The 24,535-nt window shown below is 36.0% G+C and overlaps 1 protein-coding gene across 6 annotated transcripts in view; it reads right to left on the bottom strand.

The window, feature by feature from the left end:
* The window catches only part of Ube2u (ubiquitin conjugating enzyme E2 U), a 53,011-nt gene that overhangs the window by 7,035 nt on the left and 21,441 nt on the right, over positions 1-24,535 (bottom strand). For 3 of the 6 annotated variants that reach the window (XM_046451032.2, XM_046451035.2, XM_058581547.1), the window contains 2 exons: positions 20,996-21,084; positions 11,525-11,606 (listed from right to left, as the gene is read on the bottom strand). In XM_046451032.2, the coding sequence (XP_046306988.1) occupies positions 11,525-11,606; positions 20,996-21,084 (171 nt within the window). Of the gene's footprint in view, positions 1-11,520; positions 11,607-20,990; positions 21,085-24,535 lie in introns of those variants that run through there. The other 3 variants (XR_009227400.1, XM_046451034.2, XM_046451033.2) reach the window with 3 other exon arrangements.

Below are 24,535 nucleotides of genomic sequence, written 5' to 3'. Positions count from 1 at the left end.
AAGCCCTAGAAAAGGAAGAGCCAAACAACAGCAAATGTAGAAGAAGGCAAGAAATAATTAAAATCAGAGAGGAAATCAACGAAATGGAAACAAAAGAAACTATTGAAAAAATTGACAAAACTAAAAGTTGGTTCTTCGAAAAAATAAATAAGATTGACAGACCCTTAGCCATGCTAATGAAGAGAAGAGAGAGAACTCAAATTACTAACATACGGGATGAAAAAGGCAACATCACAACAGATACTACAGAAATACAGAAGATAATTAGGAATTATTTTGAAAACCTATATTCCAATAAAATAGAAGATAGTGAAGACATCGATAAATTTCTTAAGTCATATGATTTGCCCAGACTGAGTCAGGAGGATACACACAATTTGAACAGACCAATATCAATGGATGAAATAGAAGAAGAAATCAAAAGACTACCAACCAAGAAAAGCCCAGGACTGGATGGGTATACAGCAGAGTTTTACAAAACCTTTAAAGAAGAATTAATACCAATACTTTTCAAGTTATTTCAGGAAATAGAAAAAGAGGAAGCTCTTCCAAATTCATTCTATGAGGCCAACATCACTCTGATTCCAAAACCAGACAAAGACACCTCAAAGAAAGAAAACTACAGACCAATATCTCTAATGAACCTAGATGCAAAAATCCTCAATAAAATTCTGGCGAATCGGATACAAAAACACATCAAAAAATTGTGCACCATGATCAAGTAGGATTCATCCCTGGGATGCAAGGATGGTTCAATATACGGAAATCAATAAATGTTATTCACCACATCAATAGACTTAAAGATAAGAACCATATGATCATCTCGATAGACACAGAAAAAGCATTCGACAAAGTACAGCATCCCTTTATGTTCAAAACATTAGAAAAACTAGGGATAACAGGAACATACCTCAACATTGTAAAAGCTATCTATGCTAAGCCTCAGGCTAGCATCATTCTGAATGGAGAAAAATTGAAGGCATTCCCTCTAAAATCTGGAACAAGACAGGGATGCCCTCTATCACCACTTCTATTCAATAAAGTTCTCGAAACACAGGCCAGAGCAATTAGACAGACGAAAGAAATTAAAGGCATAAAAATAGGAAAAGAAGAACTTAAATTATCACTATTTGCAGATGACATGATTCTATACCTAGAAGACCCAAAAGGGTCTACAAAAAAACTACTAGAGCTAATAAATGATTTCAGCAAAGTGGCAGGATATAAAATCAACACGCATAAATCAAAGGCATTTCTGTATATCAGCGACAAAACTTCTGAAACGGAAATGAGGAAAAACACCCCATTCACAATATCCTCAAAAAAAATAAAATACTTGGGAATCAACCTAACAAAAGAGGTGAAAGATTTATACAATGAAAACTACAGAACCCTGGGCTGGGGATGTGGCTCAAGCGGTAGCGTGCTTGCCTGGCATGCGTGCGGCCCAGGTTCGATCCTCAGCACCACATACAAACAAAGATGTTGTGTCTGCCAAAAAACTAAAAAATAAATAAATATTTTTTAAAAAAACAAAACTACAGAACCCTAAAGAGAGAAATAGAAGAAGATCTTAGAAGATGGAAAAATATACCCTGTTCATGGATAGGCAGAACTAACATCATCAAAATGGCGATATTACCAAAAGTTCTCTATAGGTTTAATGCAATGCCAATCAAAATCCCAACGGCATTTCTTGTAGAAATAGAGAAAGCAATCATGAAATTCATATGGAAAAATAAAAGACCCAGAATAGCAAAAGCAACTCTAAGCAGTAAGTGTGAATCAGGCGGTATAGCGATACCAGATTTCAAACTGTACTATAGAGCAATAGTAACAAAAACAGCATGGTACTGGTACCAAAACAGGCGGGTGGACCAATGGTACAGAATAGAGGACACAGAGAGTAATCCACAAAGTTACAACTATCTTATATTTGATAAAGGGGCTAAAAGCATGCAATGGAGGAAGGATAGCATCTTCAACAAATGGTGCTGGAAAAACTGGAAATCCATATGCAACAAAATGAAACTGAATCCCCTCCTCTTGCCATGCACAAAAGTTAACTCAAAATGGATCAAGGAGCTTGATATCAAATCAGAGACTCTGCGTCTGATAGAAGAAAAAGTTGGCTCCGATCTACATATTGTGGGGTCGGGCTCCAAATTCCTTAATAGGACACCCATAGCACAAGAGTTAATAACAAAAATCAACAAATGGGACTTACTTAAACTGAAAAGTTTTCTCTCAGCAAGAGAAACAATAAAAGAGGTAAATAGGGAGCCTACATCATGGGAACAAATATTTACTCCTCACACTTCAGATAGAGCCCTAATATCCAGAGTATACAAAGAACTCAAAAAATTAAACAATAAGATAACAAATAACCCAATCAACATATGGGCCAAGGACCTGAACAGACACTTCTCAGAGGAGGACATACAATCAATCAACAAGTACATGAAAAAATGCTCACCATCTCTAGCAGTCAGAGAAATGCAAATCAAATCAAAACCACCCTAAGATACCATCTCACTCCAGTAAGATTGGCAGCCATTATGAAGTCAAACAACAATAAGTGCTGGTGAGGATGTGGGGGAAAGGGTACTCTTGTACATTGCTGGTGGGACTGTAAATTGGTGCGGCCAATTTGGAAAGCAGTATGGAGATTCCTGGGAAAGCTGGGAATGGAACTACCATTTGACCCAGCTATTGCCCTTCTCGGACTATTCCCTGAAGACCTTAAAAGAGCGTACTACAGGGATACTGCCACATCGATGTTCATAGCAGCACAATTCACAATAGCTAGACTGTGGAACCAACCCAGATGCCCTTCAATAGATGAATGGATAAAAAAAATGTGGCATTTATACACAATGGAGTATTACACAGCACTAAAAAATGACAAAATCATGGAATTTGCAGGGAAATGGATGGCACTAGAGCAGATTATGCTAAGTGAAGCTAGCCAATCCCTAAAAAACAAATGCCAAATGTCTTCTTTGATATAATGAGAGCAACTAAGAACAGAGCAGGGAGGAAGAGCAGGAGGAAAAGATTAACATTAAACAGAGACATGAGGTGGGAGGGAGAGGTAGAGAAAAGGGAAATTGCTTGGAAATGGAAGGAGACCCTCATTGTTATACAAAATTACATATAAGAGGTTGTGAGGGGAATGGGAAAAAAAAACAAGGAGAGAAATGAATTACAGTAGATGGGGTAGAGAGAGAAGATGGGAGGGGAGGGGAGGGGGGATAGTAGAGGATAGGAAAGGTAGTAGAATACAACAGTTACTAATATGGCATTATGTAAAAATGTGGATGTGTAACTGATGTGATTCTGCAATCTGTATTTGGGATAAAAATGGGAGTTCATAACCCACTTGAATCTAATGTATAAAATATGATATGTCAAGAGCTTTGTAATGTTTTGAACAACCAATAAAAAATAAATAAAAAAAGAAAAATAAACAAACATGATATAAAATTGATATTGTAAAAGTAATGAAAACATCATGTGGTACAGCAAAGAATATTAGTTTCCTACGGCCACCACAATAAACTAACAACAAACTTAGTGACTCAAAATATGGTTAAGATATATTCTATGTAGATATATTCTGAGACCCCCCCATTGGGTCAGTGGGTGTCAGAAATCACAGGTGGTACCAAAGCCCATTATGTTTCTCCTATACATGCATGCTTACACTTAATTTCTTTTCTATCTTAACTAGTTATTACTTACTATGGTCATAACATCTGCAGTTTGCGGTACAAAAGAAAACCTGGGACAAATTTCTTTTTCCTTCTTTACAATTTCACGAATAGAAGATTTGGTTTTACTATAAGATCTTGGCCTTAACATTTATTTTTTTTGTCTTTCTTATTAAGTCCAGAACATTAGCTAGACATGATGGTGCATGCCTGTAATTTCAGGAACTAGGAAGGCTAAAACAGGAGGATCACAGGTTTGAGGCTAGCCTGGGCAACTTCATGAGTTTTCTCAAAATTAAAAGAAATTTTAAAAATTGGGGATGGGGGCTGGAGATGTAGTTCAATGGTAGAGTGCCCTTGGGTTAAATCCCCATGCCCAGTACAGGGCATGCTCTCTCTCTCTCTCTCTCTCTCTCTCTCTCTCTCTCTCTCACACACACACACACACACACACAAACACACACAAAGAAAAAAAAAAGAACTTTCAGTTTTCACTTAAAAGAATTTAGACATTAATTCTAGTTGTTCCCTGGTATTTCACATACCTTCTTTTCACATAAATTTCTTTTTTAAAAAAAAATCATCTTTATGGATTTTTTTTTTTAGCTACTTGAGTATATTTTGTAAGATGCCGAATACCTGCCTTAGGGCCCATATCTACTAATTCCATCATCTTTATCACTTATGAATCTATGTCAATTGATTCTTTCTCTCTGGTCCTGAGTCATGTTTTCCTGCTTATTTGCATGACATGATTTTTTATGCAGTGCTGGAAACAGCAAATTTTACATTGTTCAGTGCTGAATTTTTGTTATATTCCTATAAACATGACTGTGCTCTGTTCTGGAATGCAATTTGGTATCTCTTGAATCCTTTTTGTTTTTGTTGTTGTTGTTTGTTTTTTATTTTTGGCACCTGGGAGTAAACACAGGGATACTTAACCACGGAGCCACATCCCCAGCCCTTTTTATTTTTTGGGACAGACAGAGTCTTGCTAAGCTGCTCAGGCCTTGCTAAATTGCTGAGGCTGGCTTTGAACTTTCCTCCCGCCTCAGCCCCCAGGGTCACTAGGATTACAGGCATGCACACCCTGCTCTGAATCAGTTTAAAACCGTCACAGCTTACTTTTAAACTTTTTGTAGTTCAAAGATAGCCTTTATCTGAGGGCTAATTTGGTTGGCCCCATGACCAAGACATGACCCTTGTGAAATCTATCCCGTGTCCCTTAAATTATGAGGTCTCTAGCTAGCAGGAACACAAATAATTTTATGAGCATAGATTTTGTGAACCTTTCACTTTTTAAAAAAAAAATCCTTAGGATTTAATTTTGTTTTGTTTTCCTCAGGGCAAACAGGGCTTTAGGAAACAGCCTAGCATGATTTATACCTTTTCTCCTCTACCAATCAGCCTTTGTCTTCAGAATGATATAAATATTGTTATCGCCTTTTTGAAAATTCACTCATTTTCCATTATATAACTGAAAATACATGTTTTGCATGCAAAAATATTTCATGTCACTAAAGAAATGCAAATTAATGCCTACAATGAAAAAAAACCTTAAAGCTGGTTCATTTTTAAGTTCTTCCCTAAGTTTGGCAGCACTGTGAATTGCAACTTGTTCTTGAAAAGCAGCTTTATGTGCATAGCAAGAGTCATAAAATTGATTGTATCCTTCCATTAACAACCCAGCTTTTGTTAACACGTTCTAAGGGAACTTCTAGACGTCCTCATTTTACCTTTCTGGTAAAACACAATCTAGTAAGTCTCTGGGGAGTGGGTACCTCCTTCCTCTCACCTCTGGGAGGATGACCTTGAGGGGAGCCAGTGCAGGCATCAGATTCCTCTGGTCCTAGGGGAGGGGGCTGAGGGAGCTTGAAAGATTAGGGAGAGGGAGGGAGACAGAGGGGGAAGAATATAAGAGAAGATGGAAGGAGAAATGGAGGGAAGAAAGGAAGGAAAGAAAGAAGCAGGGGGAGTCTCCTCAAAATGTGGGAGAGAACCAAAGAAGCAGTTTCTTAGGGAAAAATGTTTCATACACATTTTTACTTATATCAAAACTCTCTTTGAGGAGTAGAGAAGAGGGGAAGCAAGCTTAAGCTACGATGTTTATAATATAAGAGGTTTCACCAAATTCTGTGCTCTAACCAGAAATCACAGCAGTTTGGGTTACATGCTGAGAGAAAATTTGATGAAATGAATTATTTCCATAAAAGGGGACCAAAAAATATAGATTTCATGTTTAAAAAAAAGTTGAAAGAATTGGATTTGCTTATTCTGAAAAACAGAAAATTTAATGGGAGAAAAACATGATAACTATTTTCTAAGACTGAAAGGGCAATTACACAAACCAAAAATAGCCTTATTCGTGTTGTTTTGAAGAAAAAGTGGCATACTTTCTTTTCTTGTATAAAAGCATCCTTTTAATCATGCCTTATGTCCATCCCCAAAGCCACTGCAGGTCCTCAGTATCAGACATGGTGCCTGGCACACTTGGGGCAGCTCAATCTAATGGAAAAAACAATGAGTGTGGCATTGGGTTGGCAGTGTTAAATTTCAACTCTGTTACTAAGTGTGCAACCTTGTGGAATCTTATTTTTTAACTCTTTATGATATGTTCTTCATAAAGTAGAGATAATTCTCATTTTCTGGACAATTTTGCAGACAAATGAGAATTTGGAATGGTTGATACTGTTAGGTGTCAAGTTGTAACCTAGAAGAAACAGTAGAGCTGTTTGAATGCTTGTTACTGACTCCCTGTATCTAAAAACACCCAAGTAAATGCCTGGTAGAAATTATTTTTTTAAAGGGATTTTTTTTTTCCCTTTGTCTATATGTCTACATTTCACCCACAAACCTATATTTTAAAACATAGTGTTAATTCCCGTTTTAGTCACAAGATGGCACTCAAGGTTTAATCTTTGGGGAATAAAAAAATTCCTAAAAATTGCATTAGATATAATTATGTAAACCTATAAAAACAATGTTTAAATTCAGTACCCCTAAAAGGATAACACATACATTAAATGAAAGTACTCAGCATGAAATTTTCCATACACCAGGAGAAAAGGGAATCAAATTTAAGCATACTAAAAGAAAGATGACATGTTTTTGGAAGTTAAAACACATATTCACAAAATCAGACACTAAAGCAACTTAGAAATAGTATATGTTTTAGCTCCTTAATTTATAAAGACAACTACAACCAGAGTGTATTTCATAAACATAAGAAAGTTTTATATTAGTATTTCATATAGCAGATGTTAATTGTTTTTCCATGAACAAAAAGGGAAGCAACATTGTTAGATAATAAACCGTGATGTTGACAAAAAAAAAAATCCACAAAAGGCAGATTTTTATTTGTGCATGCATGCAGTTGAATGGGCCATGATTTTACACTTACCTGAAAATTTTAAGCAAAAGTACATATTAGTAAGCAAGTAGGAAATACTTGTTTTAATTTTTAAACAAAATTTGCATTTATCAATAACCTTAGGCAAGCTCTCCTTAATCTCTTTGTGCCTAAATTTTTTTCTGTTGGTAAACCATAAATAACATTCACTTCTAGTTTTACAGAATTTTCAAGAGGGAAGTGTCAGGAGTGGCAACTCGGTTGAAAAGGGGAGCGAGGAGCCTTCCTTGAAGCTGTCATCAGGGCAAGCCAAGCGGTGCAACTTAGAGTAGAGGTTAATTAGTTGTTTGGAGTAGAGGTTAATTAGTTGTGGCTCTGAAAGAAGTGAAGGCTATATCACAGTGGGTTACACTCAGAAGCCTGACTGTCAACTCCACAGGGTGGCCAGCAGCACCTCAGGAATAAAGAGAGCCTGGCACAGTGATGGTACTTTCCCATGTTACTACTTCCTGTTCCCTCTACACCTCTGCTTATGGGCAAGAGCAATGTTCTTCTCTAAAGCTACACTGAATGTAAAACTCCACCAGAATTAGTAACTTTTCTTTAGAAAACTTGATGGCTGCCAAAACTTAGATGACTGATGCAGATTTCTCTGTTTTTGCATAAGCAATCATTAACTGTAGAGCACAACACAATTTTATATGTGCATAAGCGAGAACACTCAAAAGAACAGCTTTCATTACTTTCTCTCACTATTTTTCTAGAGAAAATAAATACAATCTGCTGATTAGATTCTGGATTACATTCTTTCCTACATCTTGACAGAAAAAAAGCATTTGCAGGAAGATCCAAGAGACAGTAAGGGCACCGGGAAAGAAAAAAAAACAGTAGAAATGAATATCAAAAATGATTAGTTAATGAATATTTATGAACTGATTAGTATGACAATCAGTATCTGTTAATAGTAACTAAAACATGTGTAAAGTTCCATAACCTGTCTAAAATATTCAAGATAGTCATTTATATTTCTAGTTTTTATTCCATTCATCACTATACCCTAATACTCCTAAAATAGAACAATGAGTCTACATTAGAAGGGGCCTTAATAGAAGTCTACAGCTAAATTTTATTTTTCCTAAAATTAACTGCTTTCACATTTAATCTTAAGGAGAAACAGGATAAGTATGTGCCTTTCAAAAAACATTAGTTGAGTGCCTACTATTTGCCAGGCACCATGCTAAGTATGGAGAATACAAAGGTATACCGATGGCCCTGTCCTGGTCACTCACTGTGAACAGAGGAATTTCTGCACCACAGGTTTTGAAAGAGACAAGGAAAGGGCACTACAGGAAGAGAGGACAGGGGACCTGGGGATGCCTGAGCATGTCAGGTACAGTTTCACAAAGAGATGTTTGAGTTGGATCTTCATGTCATGCTTGTGAAACACTTTGTTAGGAGCAAGGCAAGTGGAGGCAAAGAGAAGGATAAAGGAGCCACAGGCATCATGGGTCCTACCATAAATGAGGCCATGGTGGGTGTTGTTTTCTAGCCTGACAAAATTTTCTAATCTTTGTATATTTCTGACAGATGATTTTTGTTCTCTAAAATGTTGGAAGCATGAACTTTCATCTTCCCCTCTCTGCAAGAGCTAATGTTTCTGTACCATACTGTATGGTTTTAAATGTATGATCTCATTCAAGAGATTCAGTGCACAACAACTTGGCCAGGTAGGTCACATTATCTCCATGTAATGGATGAGGAAACAAGTTCAGGGTGGGTAGGAATTTCTCCCAGATCTGTCTGACTCCAAAGCCCATGCTCTTTCCCATGCTGCTTCCAGAGAAAAATTTTCCATCTGTGAACTGAACTATGGCCTCAGCAGAAAAGGCACGAATAATAGCACATCTTGTGAATACCTACCTTGTGCCAGACACCATTATAAGCATTTACATGTTTTAATTTTTATTTTCTTCATAGCCTCTTTGTAGGAGAAGTACACTTATTAACTGCTAACAGATATAGCGGAAGCCCAAAGAAGTCAGAGAACTCTCTCAAGGTCACAGAGCTGGTAATTGGCAGGGCCAGAACTCAGATCCAGGCAGTCTGGCTCTAGTGCCCTGAACTTATGTACTCTATGCCCTGTCATTTAATTTAGACCAAATCCTAACTCTGGGTCACCAGCAAAGACACTGCTGAGAAACTTACCTCAGGCAGAAGGCACAAATGGGGAAGAGATGTTAGGTTCCCAAATAAGAGTAAGACAAATCTCATATTGCTTAAGAATCAGGAATTGATTGATGAGGGTAGGGGAGGACTATAGGGGAGGACAAGACAGTGACAGGAGTAAAGAAAAAAGTCTTTTTCCTTTACACTATGCAAATAAAATATTCCTAACTTGCATTTTTCTGTTTTTCTTAAACAGGAAATGTCTGTGCAAGGAAAGCATTTTCAAATATATATTAAAGCAGAGATACTCAATAGCAAATACTGTGTGTACAAACAGACCTGATGACTCACTTGCATAGATTCCCCACATATTTGTCATTTAAGTCTCTATAAATTGGCCACTTCATCATACCTTGCGTATTTCGATGAACACAAAATTTGTTCTGAAAAGAAATCTAATTTCACCATTCTTTAAGTTTTTACTATACTTCTTCACATTTGCAAGTTCAAATATTTATGTCACAATAAAATGTAACTTTTAAAAACTTTATGAAAAGTTGTTTTTTTTTTGACTAATCACTTCCAAAATTCACAAGAAGCATCATTTGATTTAAATATATTCTCATCAACCACCAGATGGCATTAGGTGTGAGAGTTTTATTCTGACAGGGTCACTGTGCACATGATAACTTGACCTATAACTTCAAAATAATGTACTTGGAAGAATGTTCTAGCACTCAAACAGCTCACAATTATTTTTGCCATATGTAGAAGTGGGTGAGTAAGTTGAAAATAACATGGTCCTACTTTTTCTAAACCTTTGGGTTCTGTGGGATACTGGTGTTACATAATGAATCAGTGATCAAACAAATAAAACAAAGCAGTTCCATTAAAGGAAATAAAAAAGGAAGTCATGTCAAAGCAAAATTAACCTCATATTCTAAGTAAGTGTCCTCAACTCTAAAAGAAAACTGAAATTTGTCTTTAAGGGAAAACAAAACAAAACAAAAACACTTGTTCTCATTCAAACTGTGTCTAATAAGAACTTCTCTTCTGCTTATAATTTATCCTGAAAGTAGAAAAGTATCGAATTCAAAAGCTTTCCTCTGCTTTGGCTTGAAGATAAGTTGTTGCAGAGGTCACCTAAGGGAAAAAAAAAAAAGTCCAACTAAAACATCCAATCTGAACGAGAACGTTAAATAAAGGAAAGTTTATTTTAAGAACTGCAACTTCTACACAAATTCAAAATACAGCCCATTATTTTTATAGGTCCTGTATGTCCACCTGGAAAAAAGAGAGCAGAACTCAAGATAGGGCAGAAAGGTGGCAAGGGAAGGGAAGGGAGGGGGCATGGGGTTAGCAATGAAGGTGGCATGTGATGGACATTATTATCCAAAGTACAGGTATGAAGACATGAATTGGTGTGAATATACTTTGTATACAACCAGAGATATGAAAAGTTGTGCTCTCTATGTGTAATAAGAATTAAAATGCATTCTGCTCTCATATATAAAATTTAAAAATTAATTTAAAAAGAATTAAATGATAGAAAGGTCAATGAAATAAAAAGGTAAATGATAAAAGATAAATGAAATAAATTTAAAAATATCAAATCTTTCACTCCCCTGGTTTTATGTAATACGTTTATTGAGCACCTTGAAAAAAAGACACACCAGAATACCAAATGACTCCAACCCACTCTGTGAATCCAGAGGGGGGTGTATGCTCTGGCACGCCTGCCTTTAGGAGCCAAAAGTCAAAAATGGATTAAATTCCCTTCCTTAATAATGGTCTAAGATCAAGGATTCCAAAGATATCATAATAATTTATTTTTGCATTTTACTACATACTTCCTCATCGGAGTTAATGTATTTGGTTCCTAAGTGAGAAATCTTTGGAAGAAAAAAAAGATGCTTGGAGCTATGAGAAGGGTGAAAATCTAATTGGTCATATATAAACAGTTTTTTGTTTTGTTTTGTTTTACTATTTCTAAGTTGCATGTTGATAAAGACATGAACAAGAGCGGGTGGGAATAAGAGAATTAAGGGGAAGGTGTTGTGAGATTTCTTCACTGTGGTTCACATAGTTTCCCCATCTTCAGCAGCCAATAGAGAAAAGATGTTTTCTACCTGGGTTAATATGAAAGGGAGAAATGATACTTTATTATTGTTTTTATGCTTTTAAGTTGTTATTTCCAAGAGTTTCTTCTGATGGTTCAGCTAGATAATAGAAAGTGGAATGATGGATATTTCAAGTTAATAGAATAATACCATTCAAGGCATTTGAAATTTCTTACTTTAACTTCCATTCTTTAGGATGTCCTTTATCAGTTTTCTTCCATTTATAATACTCTCCAATGAAATGTGGATCTCCAAGCACTGAAATTAGAGTATTAAAATAAGGAGCTATGCATAGATTCGTTTTTTTTTTATTAGTTGCTCAAGACTATACAATGATCTTGACAGCACAGATTCTTTAACAACTGTTAAAAGTTGAAAATAACTCATTTCTCATTAAGTCATTATGGGGCAATGATATATACCATATAGATCAAATCATATTACAATGCTCAGAAACTTTCCAAATTTCTTCCTTTTATTGGAACTTTGTAATATTCAATATTACATGAAATGAGTAGGTTGTGAACTGAAAGTTATTTTCAATATAATGACATTTGTTTATATATCATTTATGTTGTTAAATAAAATTTATGGGAGACCTTCGTTTTAGGCTGAGATCTCGCACTAGGCCCCAACAGACCAAACCAAAATGCAGTTACTCAACCCCAGTACTATGCAGTCAAACTGAAACTTTAAGGAAGAAGGAAAATTCCCAAACTGACCAGTTCCACCCACCAACCAAAACTAAAGATTACGGAACCACTCAGAAGGGACCCAATAAACCAGAACCTGCAGTGTGAATAATCAATCCACCTTTTTTCTTATCTTCTTTTCCACTTTCTGTAGTACTAGGGGATTGAACCCAGGACTTCATACATGCTAGGCAAGTGCTCTACCACTGAGCTACAGCCCTAGCCCATTTAAATTTTTGAGATAGGACCTTGCTAAATTGCCCCAGCTGGTCTCAAACTTGTGATCCCCCTGCCTCAGTCTCCTGAGTAGCTGGGATTATAGGCATGCATCACCATGCCTAGCCCAATCTTCTTTTGGCATTATTGTTCCCTTGTTCCTGTTCTAGCTGCCTTGTAAAATCAACCTGCTTGGCCATACCCCGTGGAGCACTTATTTATTCTTTAGAAGAGATGTAGTTAAAGAATCACTAACAAAAATCAACGTGGTCATTAAATTTGCTGAAATTTTGCTTTTCGGCAATAGTAATAAAGACAGTATTAAGAGAACTCATATAGCCAGGCACAGTATCTCTCTAATCCCAGCTATAAAGGAGGCTGAGGCAGGAGGATTGTGAATTTGAGGCCAGCCTGTGTAACACTGTGAGATCTGCATATTAAATAAAAGATGTCTCATAAAAACCACAGACATTGTAGTTTAACAAGTTTCTAATTTAGCATTCAAGTTGAAAAATAAAATATTGGAGTTGGAAAGGACATTGCAGATCTTGATCTTTCACAAAGCAAGAATACCAAACATATTCATCAAGATCTGACCTTTGCCAATGACAGAAAACACTCCATTGTGTTGTTGGGAAGCTGCCCATTCTTTTGGCAGATACAATAATGAGAGCTACGATTTCCTCCCTTCATCTGAGTGCTGCAAATTACCATTGATCCTCAATCTGACCTCTGGAGCAATAATGAGTAGGCTGGTTCCTTTCCTAATAGGACACAGCCTTCTAATATTTGAGGATAGCTTTCAAGGAAGTCTCAGCTCCTTCAACTTTTTCTTAGGACATGATGTCCTAGAGACAACCATCTTCATCATTCTGATGGCAAACTTTGTTGGTGTTTCTGTTAAAATTTATGTGCAGGGCTGGGAGAGCAGCCCAGGGTTAAAACACATGCCTAGCATGCAACGAAGCCCTGGGTTCAATTCCTAGCACACACACACACACACACACACACACACACACACTCCAGAAATGGATCAGGATCTTGATTTAATCTGAACAGCAAAGATGCAAGTGGAATTACTACCTCCCTTGATTTGTGTGCTATACTTATATAAAGTTGGCTTAATTTGTAGTCACATTACAATCACTGGCTTATAAGTTTGTGATTGATTATAAAGCTTATGTCTTCAATCAAATTTACATCAAATTTATTGAAAACCTAGTATGATTAAGACATTAGTAAATTTTACATGAAATATCTCACCTTGCACAAAACTCAAAGTGGATCAAGAACCTAGACATTAGAATAGAGACCTGAGTCTACTAGAAGAAAAAGTAGGCCCAATTCTCCATCATATTGGCTCACACAGACTTCCTCAACAAGACTCCTCAAGCACGAGAAGTAAAATCAAGAATCAATAAATGAGATAGCATCAAACTAAAAAGCTTCTTCACAGCAAAGGAAACAATCAAGAACATGAACAGAGACCTTACAGAATGGGAGAAAATCTTTACCACCATCACCTCAGAGCATTAATCTTTAAGATACACAAAGAACTCAGAAAACTTAATAGCAAAAAAACAAATAGCCCAATTAACAAATGGGTAAGGGAGCTAGAGACACTTCACAGAAGAAATACAAATGTCAAAAATATATGAAGAAATTCTCAACGTCTCTAGCCATTAGAGAATTGCAAATTAAAACTACACTGAGATTCCATCTCACTCCAGTCAGAATGGCAATTATCAAGAATGCAAGAAACAACAAATGTTGGTAAGTATGTGAGGGAAATTGCTGGTGGGACTGCAAATTGGTGCAACCACTCGGGAAAGCAGTATACAGATTCCTTAGAAAACTTGGAATGGAGCTACCATTGACCCAGTTATCCCACTCCTCGGCATATACCCAAAGGACTTAAAATCAGCATACTACGATAATGCAGCCACATCAATGTTTACAGCAGTTCAATTTCACAATAGCCAAGCTGTAAACATTGATGTGGCTGCATTATCATAGTATGCTGGATTAGACAGAGGGAAATGAAGGGAATGGAGTGAGGATGGAAATTGGAAAGACAGTAGAAGTAGACATAACTTTCCCATGCTCAAGCATGAATACACAACCAGTGTAATCCCACATCATGTTCAACCACAGGAATGGACTCAAAATTGTAATGGGTTGCACTCCATATATGTATAATATGTCAGAATACACCCTACTGTCATGTATATCTAAAAACAACAAACATAAAAATTTAAAAAGAAAATTTGACTCCACATTATGTACAACCACAAGAATGGGATCCTAATTACAATAAATTATACTCCATGTATGTATCATGTCAAAATATATTCTACTGTCATGTATATCTAAAAAGAACAAAAAAATAAATAAAAGAACAAATTTTAAAAAATGAAAAACAAAGTATAGTAGGATTTAAAAGTTAATAAAGGACCTGAATAAAAATTTCTGAAAATAGAACATACCAATGGGGGAAAAAAAAAAGAAAATTTGAACTACTGCTTATTTGAATTTAAGTTCCTATTTTAGAAGGCAGAATATCTTCAATAACCATACTCTTAAGATAATCAAATAACTTAGCAATGTTTCATCACTGTGGGCTTTCTGAAACAGAAAGGTATCTAAATAATGTCATTCCATCTTCATGTTTTCAAATAATATATGAATAAAAGTAAAAGTTGCATTCTATAATAGTCTTATGTGCAGGAATTTTCAACATGCTGTAAAAAAGATTTAAAACTGAAAAAATGATTGCAATCTTGTGTTTTTTTTAACATAGCTTAGATTAAGATGTTTTAATAAAGAAAGAATTCATTAAAAAAGAAATACTATTAATCCAAATCACATATTTATATAGACTCTATCATCCATCTATCTATCTTTTCCTTCCTTATCATTGTTCTGAGTTTATAGTTGGCCTATTGAACCAGCTAGATGCTCTTCACCAGTTTTGCCTTTATCTGGGGGCTCCTTTTTTTTCTTTTTGGTACTGGGGATTAAACCTAGGGTCACTTTACCACTGAGTCACAGTGGTAGCTGAAAGGTCTTGCTAAGTTGCTGGGGCCAGACTCAAACTTAGAGTCCTCTTGCCTCAGCCTCCCAAGTCACTGGGGTAGGTATGTACCTCACCACCTGGCTGGGGTCTTCCTTTTTAAACAATGATTAATAGTTCCTGTTAGTCTGATGACATTTGCCATCGATAGAAGAAAAGATTTAAACTGAACAGTTCTTTTCTTCTAATAAATTACATGATTTTCACCAGCAATGCTCCTATCTATTTTTAAATTTCTTTTCTTGCCTCAAACATACATATATACATATTCTTATAGACTTTACTACTTTTTATATTAATATTTGATTAGTTATTAATACTTTTAATATTAATAATAATATTCTTCTCCTTTCCATTAAAAAAGCAAATCTGAGTTCTTCAGAGTTCCTAGTGAGGGACCATAATTTCCTTTAGATAATCATAATAAGATTACGAAATGTTTACTCTGTGCTGGGCACATGTAGAGTAGGTATGTAGCAGTTACCATTTTTAAAAAATATTTATTTTTTAAGTTTTAGGTGGACACAACATTTTTATTTTACATGTATGTTGTGCTAAGGATCAAACCCAATGCCTCATGCATGATAGGCAAGTGTCCTACCTACTTACAGATGAACAAACAGACATAGAAATGTGAAGTAATATACTTTAGATGGGACTGTTCATTATGCTTTGTAAAAATTTTAAATTTACTCTCTTGTGAATGCCATCTCCTTTGAGGTTTCTATTCAAGAATAATACATATCTTTTCTTTTAAAAATTTTTTGGCCTTCATTTCATATTTGAATATGTATGGCAGGCAGTCTCTTCCTTATGTATTAAAAAACTCAAATGGCAAGGTCATCTTTCTTGAAGAGTCCCATCAGTTTTATTTGTTTGTTTGTTTGTTTGTTTATTCATTTATATCATTGACTCATTTTCTTCATTGCTTTCTCTCACACCTGAGTTGAAAATGCCACAGTATTTTGTATAAACTTTCATTTCAATGATTCTCATATTTTATCCCTTCACTTATCTCCCACTGCCTTCCTGTAAACTTCTCAAAGGGCTGATCACAGTGTGTGTCTTCACATCCCCACACAGTCAACTGTCTAGATACAGACGTTCAATGAATGATGCTGATTGGAGAAAATGGTGAAGGAATGAGGGCAGGGGAATGGCAGAGAAACAAAGAAGAAAGGATAAGTGAAAATTTAGTAGAAGTTGAAATTCCTTTCTACCACTTCGCACCACCTGGCTTGGGGCTTCCTTTTTTAACAAATTTTCTAGAAGTTGAAATTCCTTTCTACCACTTCTTGCCTCTATGGCGGCAGTCTGATAATCTGTGGTTGAAAAGCATCCTCTCAATTATTTCCATAAAATAGGATCATTTTCTGTTGTGCCTTCTAAGGCTTACTGGGCATTGTTTCCACTCAGGTGTGTGTTTGTGTGTTTTTTATGATGCTGGGCATCGAACCCAGCTACCCTTTGCTACTCTGGGTTTTCATGACACCCTTTCTGTCCAATATCAGTGGAAGTTGACCTGAGATTTTCTGCCTGCTGGAAGTATCACATTCAAGGAAAATAACAGTTCCAACTTGCCTCAGTGTGTTTTATTTTCACAAATGCTGTCTTATTCTAATCATGGAGCAAATTAAAGCAGGGTGGCATGCTTTTGTCCATCAGTAGAAGTGGAAGATGAGGAGCACAGAGTTGAGAGACTATCCTGAACTCACGCATCTGTTTGTGGCCAACTAGGACAGGGCTGAGTTGCTAACTTGTGACATCATACTCTTCCCAGCAGAACCTTCCCAGTCTGCATTGCAGTCACCTTGGGAGCTTTAAAAAACGACGACTGCCTGGTACTTCTCCCAGAGATCCTAATGGAATTGGTATGGGGTGTGCCCTTTATGTTGGAATTTTTACAAGCTCCTCAGGTGGTTCTAATGAGCAGTCAAGCCTAGAACCACTGCACTGGAAACAGACTGCCTCTTGCACCTAAAGGCATTTGGGAGACACCTGCCCTCACTGCAGACTCAAACACTCAAAGTTAACGAAAGACTCCTAGGGTGAAGGCAAGCATCCCCCTGATGCTCCAGGCCGTTTGGTTTGTCTTGAATATGGCAAACAAACTTTGGGATGCCTACATTCAATATTACAGATCACACTTGTCTGAGGGAATTCTTTTCCCTAACATAAACATTTCCTTATGGAGATCATATTCTGTAGTTAAGGAGCTGTTGCCCACAACCATATGTATTGGTTTGTTCTCTGCCAAACCTTTTATTAGCCATTCCATAGTGATGGACAGAGAACAGTGGGTCATTGGTTCACTTCCCTATATGAGTGCCTATGATTATGTACAAAAAAATTATAATTATTGATAAAAGTTTTGCCTATATTGCAGAGATGAATTTAAATCTCATACTATACAGAGATAACTTGCTGTCATAAAGACAGTGTAGTGTGATAGAGTAACACATGAGGAGTCAAAGGATATGGTTCCAGTATTTGGACCACAGCCTTCTTAATTAAGAATAGGCACATTTATTGAGCACCAAGTGCTAGTCGTGTTGTAAATGTTTCAACCCTATGAGGTATGTGCTGTGATTATTCTCACTTTGTAGATGAGGGAACATGGACACAGAGAGTGGGAAACTTACCCAAAGTCATACAGCTAGTAAATTGCAAAGCCAGGATTAAACCCTGGCAGTCTGGCTCCAGAATTTACCTTCCTTACCAAAATATGGTATTCTCCCTCCCCTGTATGATCTTAGTTAAATTGCTTAGCTTCTCCTGGTCTTGGTTTTCTGTAAAACAGGCCAAAAATAATAATAATAATAATAATAATAATAATAATAATAATAATACCTAACTCATAGGGTTGATATACCACATGCATGCCATATATGTGTTTGATGAATACTGCCTGGATAAATGAATTAACCGATGATATGCTGGAGTGATTCAAAACTTAATTTAGGTGGGCACATTTTATAAACTGTGTTATGCCAGAACAAACTTATTATGGCATCCATGACTATGCAGGTATTTGTGGCACAAAGGTATGGGAAAGTGTTAATCCCCCAAATAAAAATATAACTACTCATCATTCATAAAACATACAGCTCTTAAAAGGATACACAAGAGTTTAATAATCTTACCATTGACAAGAATATAACTGTAGAAAATGAAGTTATTAGAAGTCTCCCTTTCATTTCTGAGTCATTGAAGAAGCATTCTATAATCTATGAGCTTCATCTTTATTATTGCCAGGAAATTAGGCCATTAAAAAAAGATAGTGTTGGATCTCATCCAGCTGAACTATCAAAAGACAAAATGGCCAGCAGCACATGTAAAGTTTACATTTAATTTTTTTTAATTAAGTGCTGGTTATTATTAAAGGTGAACCCTTGAAACACTCTTATAACAATTCCATGGGGCAAGAAGAGGCAGAGTGGCTGAAATCTTGCACCAAGTGCTAGATTTAAAGTCTCAGAAATTCTTCTGGGCTAGCAACAACCATTACCAGCTATTGTCTTCACAGTGAGGGTTGGATTAAGTAGTTGGTTAGTGAAAGATGTAGAAACAACAAAATTAAAAATCTGGGGATCAAACTCCTTGAGGGAGAAACTGCACTTTTCAATTATTCTTTATTGTAAGACAATCATTCCCGAATCTCCTTAAGGCATGGCATGTGCTTCTATCATTTTTTTCTCTAGCAGTTTAGAGTTTCTAAGTGCCCTATATATTTATGTGTTATTCTATAAAGTAGCATCCTGTAACAGTTTGTTTTTTGATTGAAGGAATTTGACTTGGAGTCATTCCCTGGAGTGCATCAACAAATGTCTCTTACCACCATGTTTGTGCCACTAAGTGGCTTTTGCCCCTAAAATGCATCTCTCTCCTCAGTGTCTCATGTGTAGTAGGTACTCAAATATGTTTGATGAATTGACTAAGCAAATATGTTTGATGAATTGACCACAAGTCTTTGAAATTAAACATTCATGTATTCTAGTACCAGAAATAATAATAAAAAACTCTTTATACTGAGAGAGTTGCAAAAATCTGTTTATCTTAAAGATCCAGGGCTTAAGGTATAGCTCAGTGGCATAGCATTTGCTTACAGTGTTCAGGGTCCTAGGTTTTATACCCAGTATAACAATATAAAAAGATGCTAATTTTGGAATGGAGACGTAGTTCAGTGATAGAGTGCTTACCTAGCCTGTGCAAGGCCCAAACACCATAATAATAATAATAATAATAATAATAATAATAATAATAATAATATATTTTTAAAGCACCTTAAATTATTTTCCACCACTAATCTATGAGTAAGTGAGGATGGTAATAGGTAATGAATAATCACAAAATAATTAGTAACCAACCTTTTGAAAGAATATGTGATTTCTTAAAAAATATGTATCTCACTTTTGGGGGTATTTGCTCATTTTAATACTATTTTTTGTTCTAATTCTAAATCTAACAACTTTTTGTAATAGTTAGGAAACTGTCACGATGATGAGATGAAATATTAAAGAGACTCCAGATTAAGGCAGTGCTCATGGGGTGGAGCTGAGTAGAAGCATTCATAATATTCTAAGATAAATCAGTCAATAAGGTTTAATGAGAGAGACTGAGAGGAATAAAAACAGATTACGGTTTTGGTAAGATAATATAAAAACAGTGATCTCCTACTGACCAAGAGAGGAATTCAGAAGACAGAATAGGGAGTGGGGCAAGAGAATGAATTTACTTTGGGACATATTAAATATGATCTGCTCATAATGCATGTAGATGAGATGTCCAATGAACAGTTGTAAATATGCATGTAGAATTCAGAAGAGGGCTCTGCTTGAGATGTGGCTTTAGGCTACTGCAAAACATGGCAGTAGAAGAGGTCTTTCAGAGAGAAGGTAGAAAACATTGAAAAAAAGAAGTTATTTTTTAAGGAAAAGGGCAGAGGAGTGCTCAAAAGAAGAAAATCATGGTTGTATGGTATCATATAAAGCCAGGAGAACATAGCTGATGAGAGTTTGAGAGATGGACTAAAAGTTCCCCCTGAATCTTAGGAAGTCACTCTACTAGCTTCAGAATGCACCATCATGTCAGTAGGATGGCTCAGGCAAATTCTTAACCCACTTAGATCCAAATAATGAAACAGTTATCTAAGAATCCAGTGAAATGGAACTGGAAAGGTGTCCAGCTCTTGCATTCTGTCTTTTTGTTCTGTATGTGTGATGATAACAGCTGATTTTTCCTCTTAGACTGATATAATCAAACACCCCTAGGTTCTTACGTTTTTCTCTCTGAATTTCTACTTAATTCTTCCTCTGGCTTAGAGGATAATTGTGTTTAGAATTTTAAAGTCTCCTCCTGCTGCAAAGCTTTCTTTCTGGGGTGAAGGGAGTTAGATAAACCTCATAAAATTAAGAACTTCGTCTTCTATTCTTCCAATTGCCTATCTTTCCTTCTTGGCTTTTAATCAGACTTTAGTTCAGGGCTCCACACAAAAGAGGAACTAAATTAATAGTTGTTGAATGAATAGTATATAGATCTAGCAGACAAGTTTACTGCTCTTACATAGCAGATATGTTGCAATTAGCCTTTGAAATCAAGACAAGCTGAGAATAATGAACAAATGAATGTACACCAAAAGGATAGAGGATAAGGCAAGATCACCTTACGTGGAGCTCTGTAGGATTCTGTCGCTTTGGATGTGGCTATTCTAGACCATGTCTTGTAGTAATCATTAAATGAGATGGATTTAATTGATCTGAAAATATAAATAAAAATCAGACAATGAGTAGTTTGTAAATTTGCTTTTCAAAATTTATCAGAGTGGGGGCTGGGGTTGTGGCTCAGAGGAAAAGTGCTCGCCTAGCATGCGTGAGGCTTTGGGTTCGATCCTCAGCACCACATAAAAATAAAATAAAGGTATTGTGTCCACCTACAACTAAAAAATAAATATTTTTTAAAAATTTTTATCAGAGTGGATCATTCAGATAATATCTTGTCATAAGACATTGGACTGATATGCAAATTCTAACAAGCAATTCTCTTTTTTAAAAAAATATTTTTTTGATTGTTGTTGGACACATGCCTTTATTTTATTTATTTTTATGTGGTGCTGAGGATCGAACCCAGTGCCTCGCACATGCTAGGCAAGCACTCTACCACTGAGCCACAACCCTAGTCCCTCTAACAAGCAATTCTAATATGTAAATCTAACAGATGAATTTCACCCTCAGATGAATACAAATAACAGAAAAGAAAATTGTCCAAATCATTTTTCATTAATGAACGTAAGTGTGCACCCATCTGAATAAAAAGAAAAATATAAGTTTATGACCTCTATCTTACATCTAACAATAAAAGAGAACTTTAAGCAAAGTATTATTCCTGTACATTTTCTCACTCTGCAGTAAACAAATTTCTTGCATTTTATGTCAAATTTCAGTAAAATCACCTTTATTTCCTCCTTCTTAATGAAGAGAGAATAAAAAACAATAGGATTTTAGTTTTATTTTTACAGTCTGGTAATTTTCAAAAAAAGGAAAAAACCTAACTCTTTTTTAATCCTTCTGCCTGTACTTTTCCTTCCTTTTGTCAATATTACTATGTGCTAATAGGAGGGCAAAGATCATAATATAGTATTAAATGGGCACTGCAAAACAGTCTCTAAACAATTGTATTTCCAAGTATTTTTACTACAAACTTTTTGAGTGCAGAAATTCTTAATAATCTATAAATAAAATATTGCTTAGAGATATTTTTCAGATGTGTAAAATCACCAACTGAATGACTTAAATAGATGTTTAAATATTAAATGTAAACTATTTTATGCTTGTTTTCTGATTTTTAAGTTCCTAGCTCTTTGGAAAAAGAAGCAATTTTTCAGTTAGAATGAATATTTTAGCATTAATTTTTATAGATGAATCATAGGTACCTTGAAGTAAATATTTGACCCAATTTTGAAATTAATGGAGCAATATCTAAACGTGTTAATGCATTCATTTGTTTAAGTAACAATTACAGACACCTAGTTTTAAGACTAACATTTTTCAAATGTGTTATTACTTTCCCATTCACACTTAAGTAGAAATCTGAAACTTGGAAAAGATAAATTAATCATTACTATTATTACTTCCAGAGCTGCATGCTGTGATTTACCCCACTAAATGATATACTAAACTAACATTAATTTGCCAATGAAATGTTTCAGCATTTGGCAACAGAGGTAACAAAATGAAAGGCTGCATTATATCTCCTGCGTGGAAAAGCTTGTGATCAATTTTCTGTCACAGATCATTTAGCAGACAACAATGACCCAAGAGGAAGGAAACTGTCAACACACTGTCTCGTGAAAAAAAAATACACCATCTTCAGGCACAATCGTCTCCGTTGTTTTTAGTCTGTTTGAAGACGACCCATGACCTTCTCCCTTCCCCAGGGTGTACTGTTCAATTTCAACTGTTAGCCTTCAGAGGCTTTTTTTCCCTTTTCTTCTAGAATAATTAAAAATATTTCGCTAAAAGGTATAACAGTAGTTAGTTTGAACATAGAAAACAGAATATCTTAAACATTTGGAAATATTTGCATTTTCAATTTTAGTGGAAATAGCCCCTTAAAATAGGGGAACAGTAACTGTATTTTCCTATTATTCAGATAAACTACTAAGCTTACAAGGATATACACAGCACAAAATACTCATGTGTTTATAGTTTCAACCAATAACAGGAATTTATTGAATATTATCATAGACAGTATAACTGCAAAAAAGTAGAAGCCATAATTTTGAATTGACCATTAAAGCCTCCTATCTTGCTGGGAAAATAAGATGGAGTAGTGAACAGACGTTTTCTATATTAGCACAATAAAGTGTTAGAAGGTTTGACCCAGATATTTGGAGAAGACAATGCATGAACTCTTGAGCAGTGGAAATAACAAAGAAGTTAGAGGAGGGAGGTTTTGTTGTGACTCCATCAGGGCAAAAGTCATTTGGAGTATGGATCTAGAAAACAGTAAGAAGGAGGCATCTTCGGCCAGGGAAACAAGGTGTACAGAGGATGTTGGGGCGGGGGAGGGGGAGATGAGAGAGAGAAGACAACTGACTATTGTGCAGCATTCAAATTTGAAGTAGTTGGAGTTTCATAAAAATAAGTGAAATGGGGCAGTGCAGGAGCCTCAAATTTTATGCAGAGAATGGTTTAGAGCAGATTCAGGTTTTGGGGTTTTTTGTTTGTTTGTTTAGTACTGGGGGCTAAGCCCATAGGCACTGACTCAGTTGCCCAGGATGGCCTTGAACTTGCAATTCTCCTTCCTTAGCCTCCTGAATCACTGGGATTTCAGGAGTCCATACCACTGCACCCAACCTAATTCAGTCATCTTGATTCATAGGTAACAGAGAGCCACCACCAGTAGTTCTCGAATAGGCAAGTAAATGATGAAATCAATTTCAGAGCAACGTTTTCCTCTGGGGGTAGTACACCAAGTGGATTAATATAAGGTAGACTAAATGCAGGGCAGAATAGGAAACAGAAAAACACATTCATTTAGAAAACAAATTCACTAATTTAGGCATGAGATAACTGAGAGCTAATAGAATGGGAGTAAAGGCTAGGAGGAGGAGGAGATGAATCTTAAGATAATAATGCAGAGGAATCTACTCACTGGTTACCTAACAGCATGAAAGGTAAAGGAATGTTAGGGTCAAATACGCTAAAGCCCAGAAAACTAGTTTTACACCAAGAGAAACTGAAGTAAAATATGAGTTTAATTTTAGACATGGGCTTTAGGTGACGAGAGCATAGACGGATAAGTCAAAATGACCGTTAGGACTGTGAATGAGAAATTGGAAATGGAAAACAGGGATTTGGGTCAAATCAACATAAAGGTTGATGGATGAAGCCATTAGGGGAAACAACCTCCGAAAGACTTAAGTAAGTGTTCAGAAAAGAAAGAACAGAAACCAGCTCATAGTTAAAAGGAGCCAGTGAAGGAACCAGAAAGGTTCATTAAGAGAGGAAGAAAACAATGGCAGTGCTATTTCGTGCAAGCAATTGCCCCAGCTACAACCACAGCCTAATGGCTGAACCTCTGGTTGGAACTTTCCTCTCTCTCATGCCCCCAGTCTTTGGTATCATGGTTGAGAGCAGGGTCTGTGGTCAGCTGAGCTGTGTTAATACCTTCTGGCACCACTACTTATTAGTAGTGTGAATCTAAGC

The sequence above is a fragment of the Marmota monax genome, unplaced genomic scaffold, assembly GCF_021218885.2.
Source record: "Marmota monax isolate L192 unplaced genomic scaffold, Marmota_monax_Labrador192_F-V1.1 WCK01_AAM20220418_F8-fsc00023, whole genome shotgun sequence".
NCBI classification, from domain to species: domain Eukaryota; kingdom Metazoa; phylum Chordata; class Mammalia; order Rodentia; family Sciuridae; genus Marmota; species Marmota monax.
Note: the sequence above shows the minus strand (reverse complement) of the source record. Positions and strands in the feature narration are given on the sequence as shown.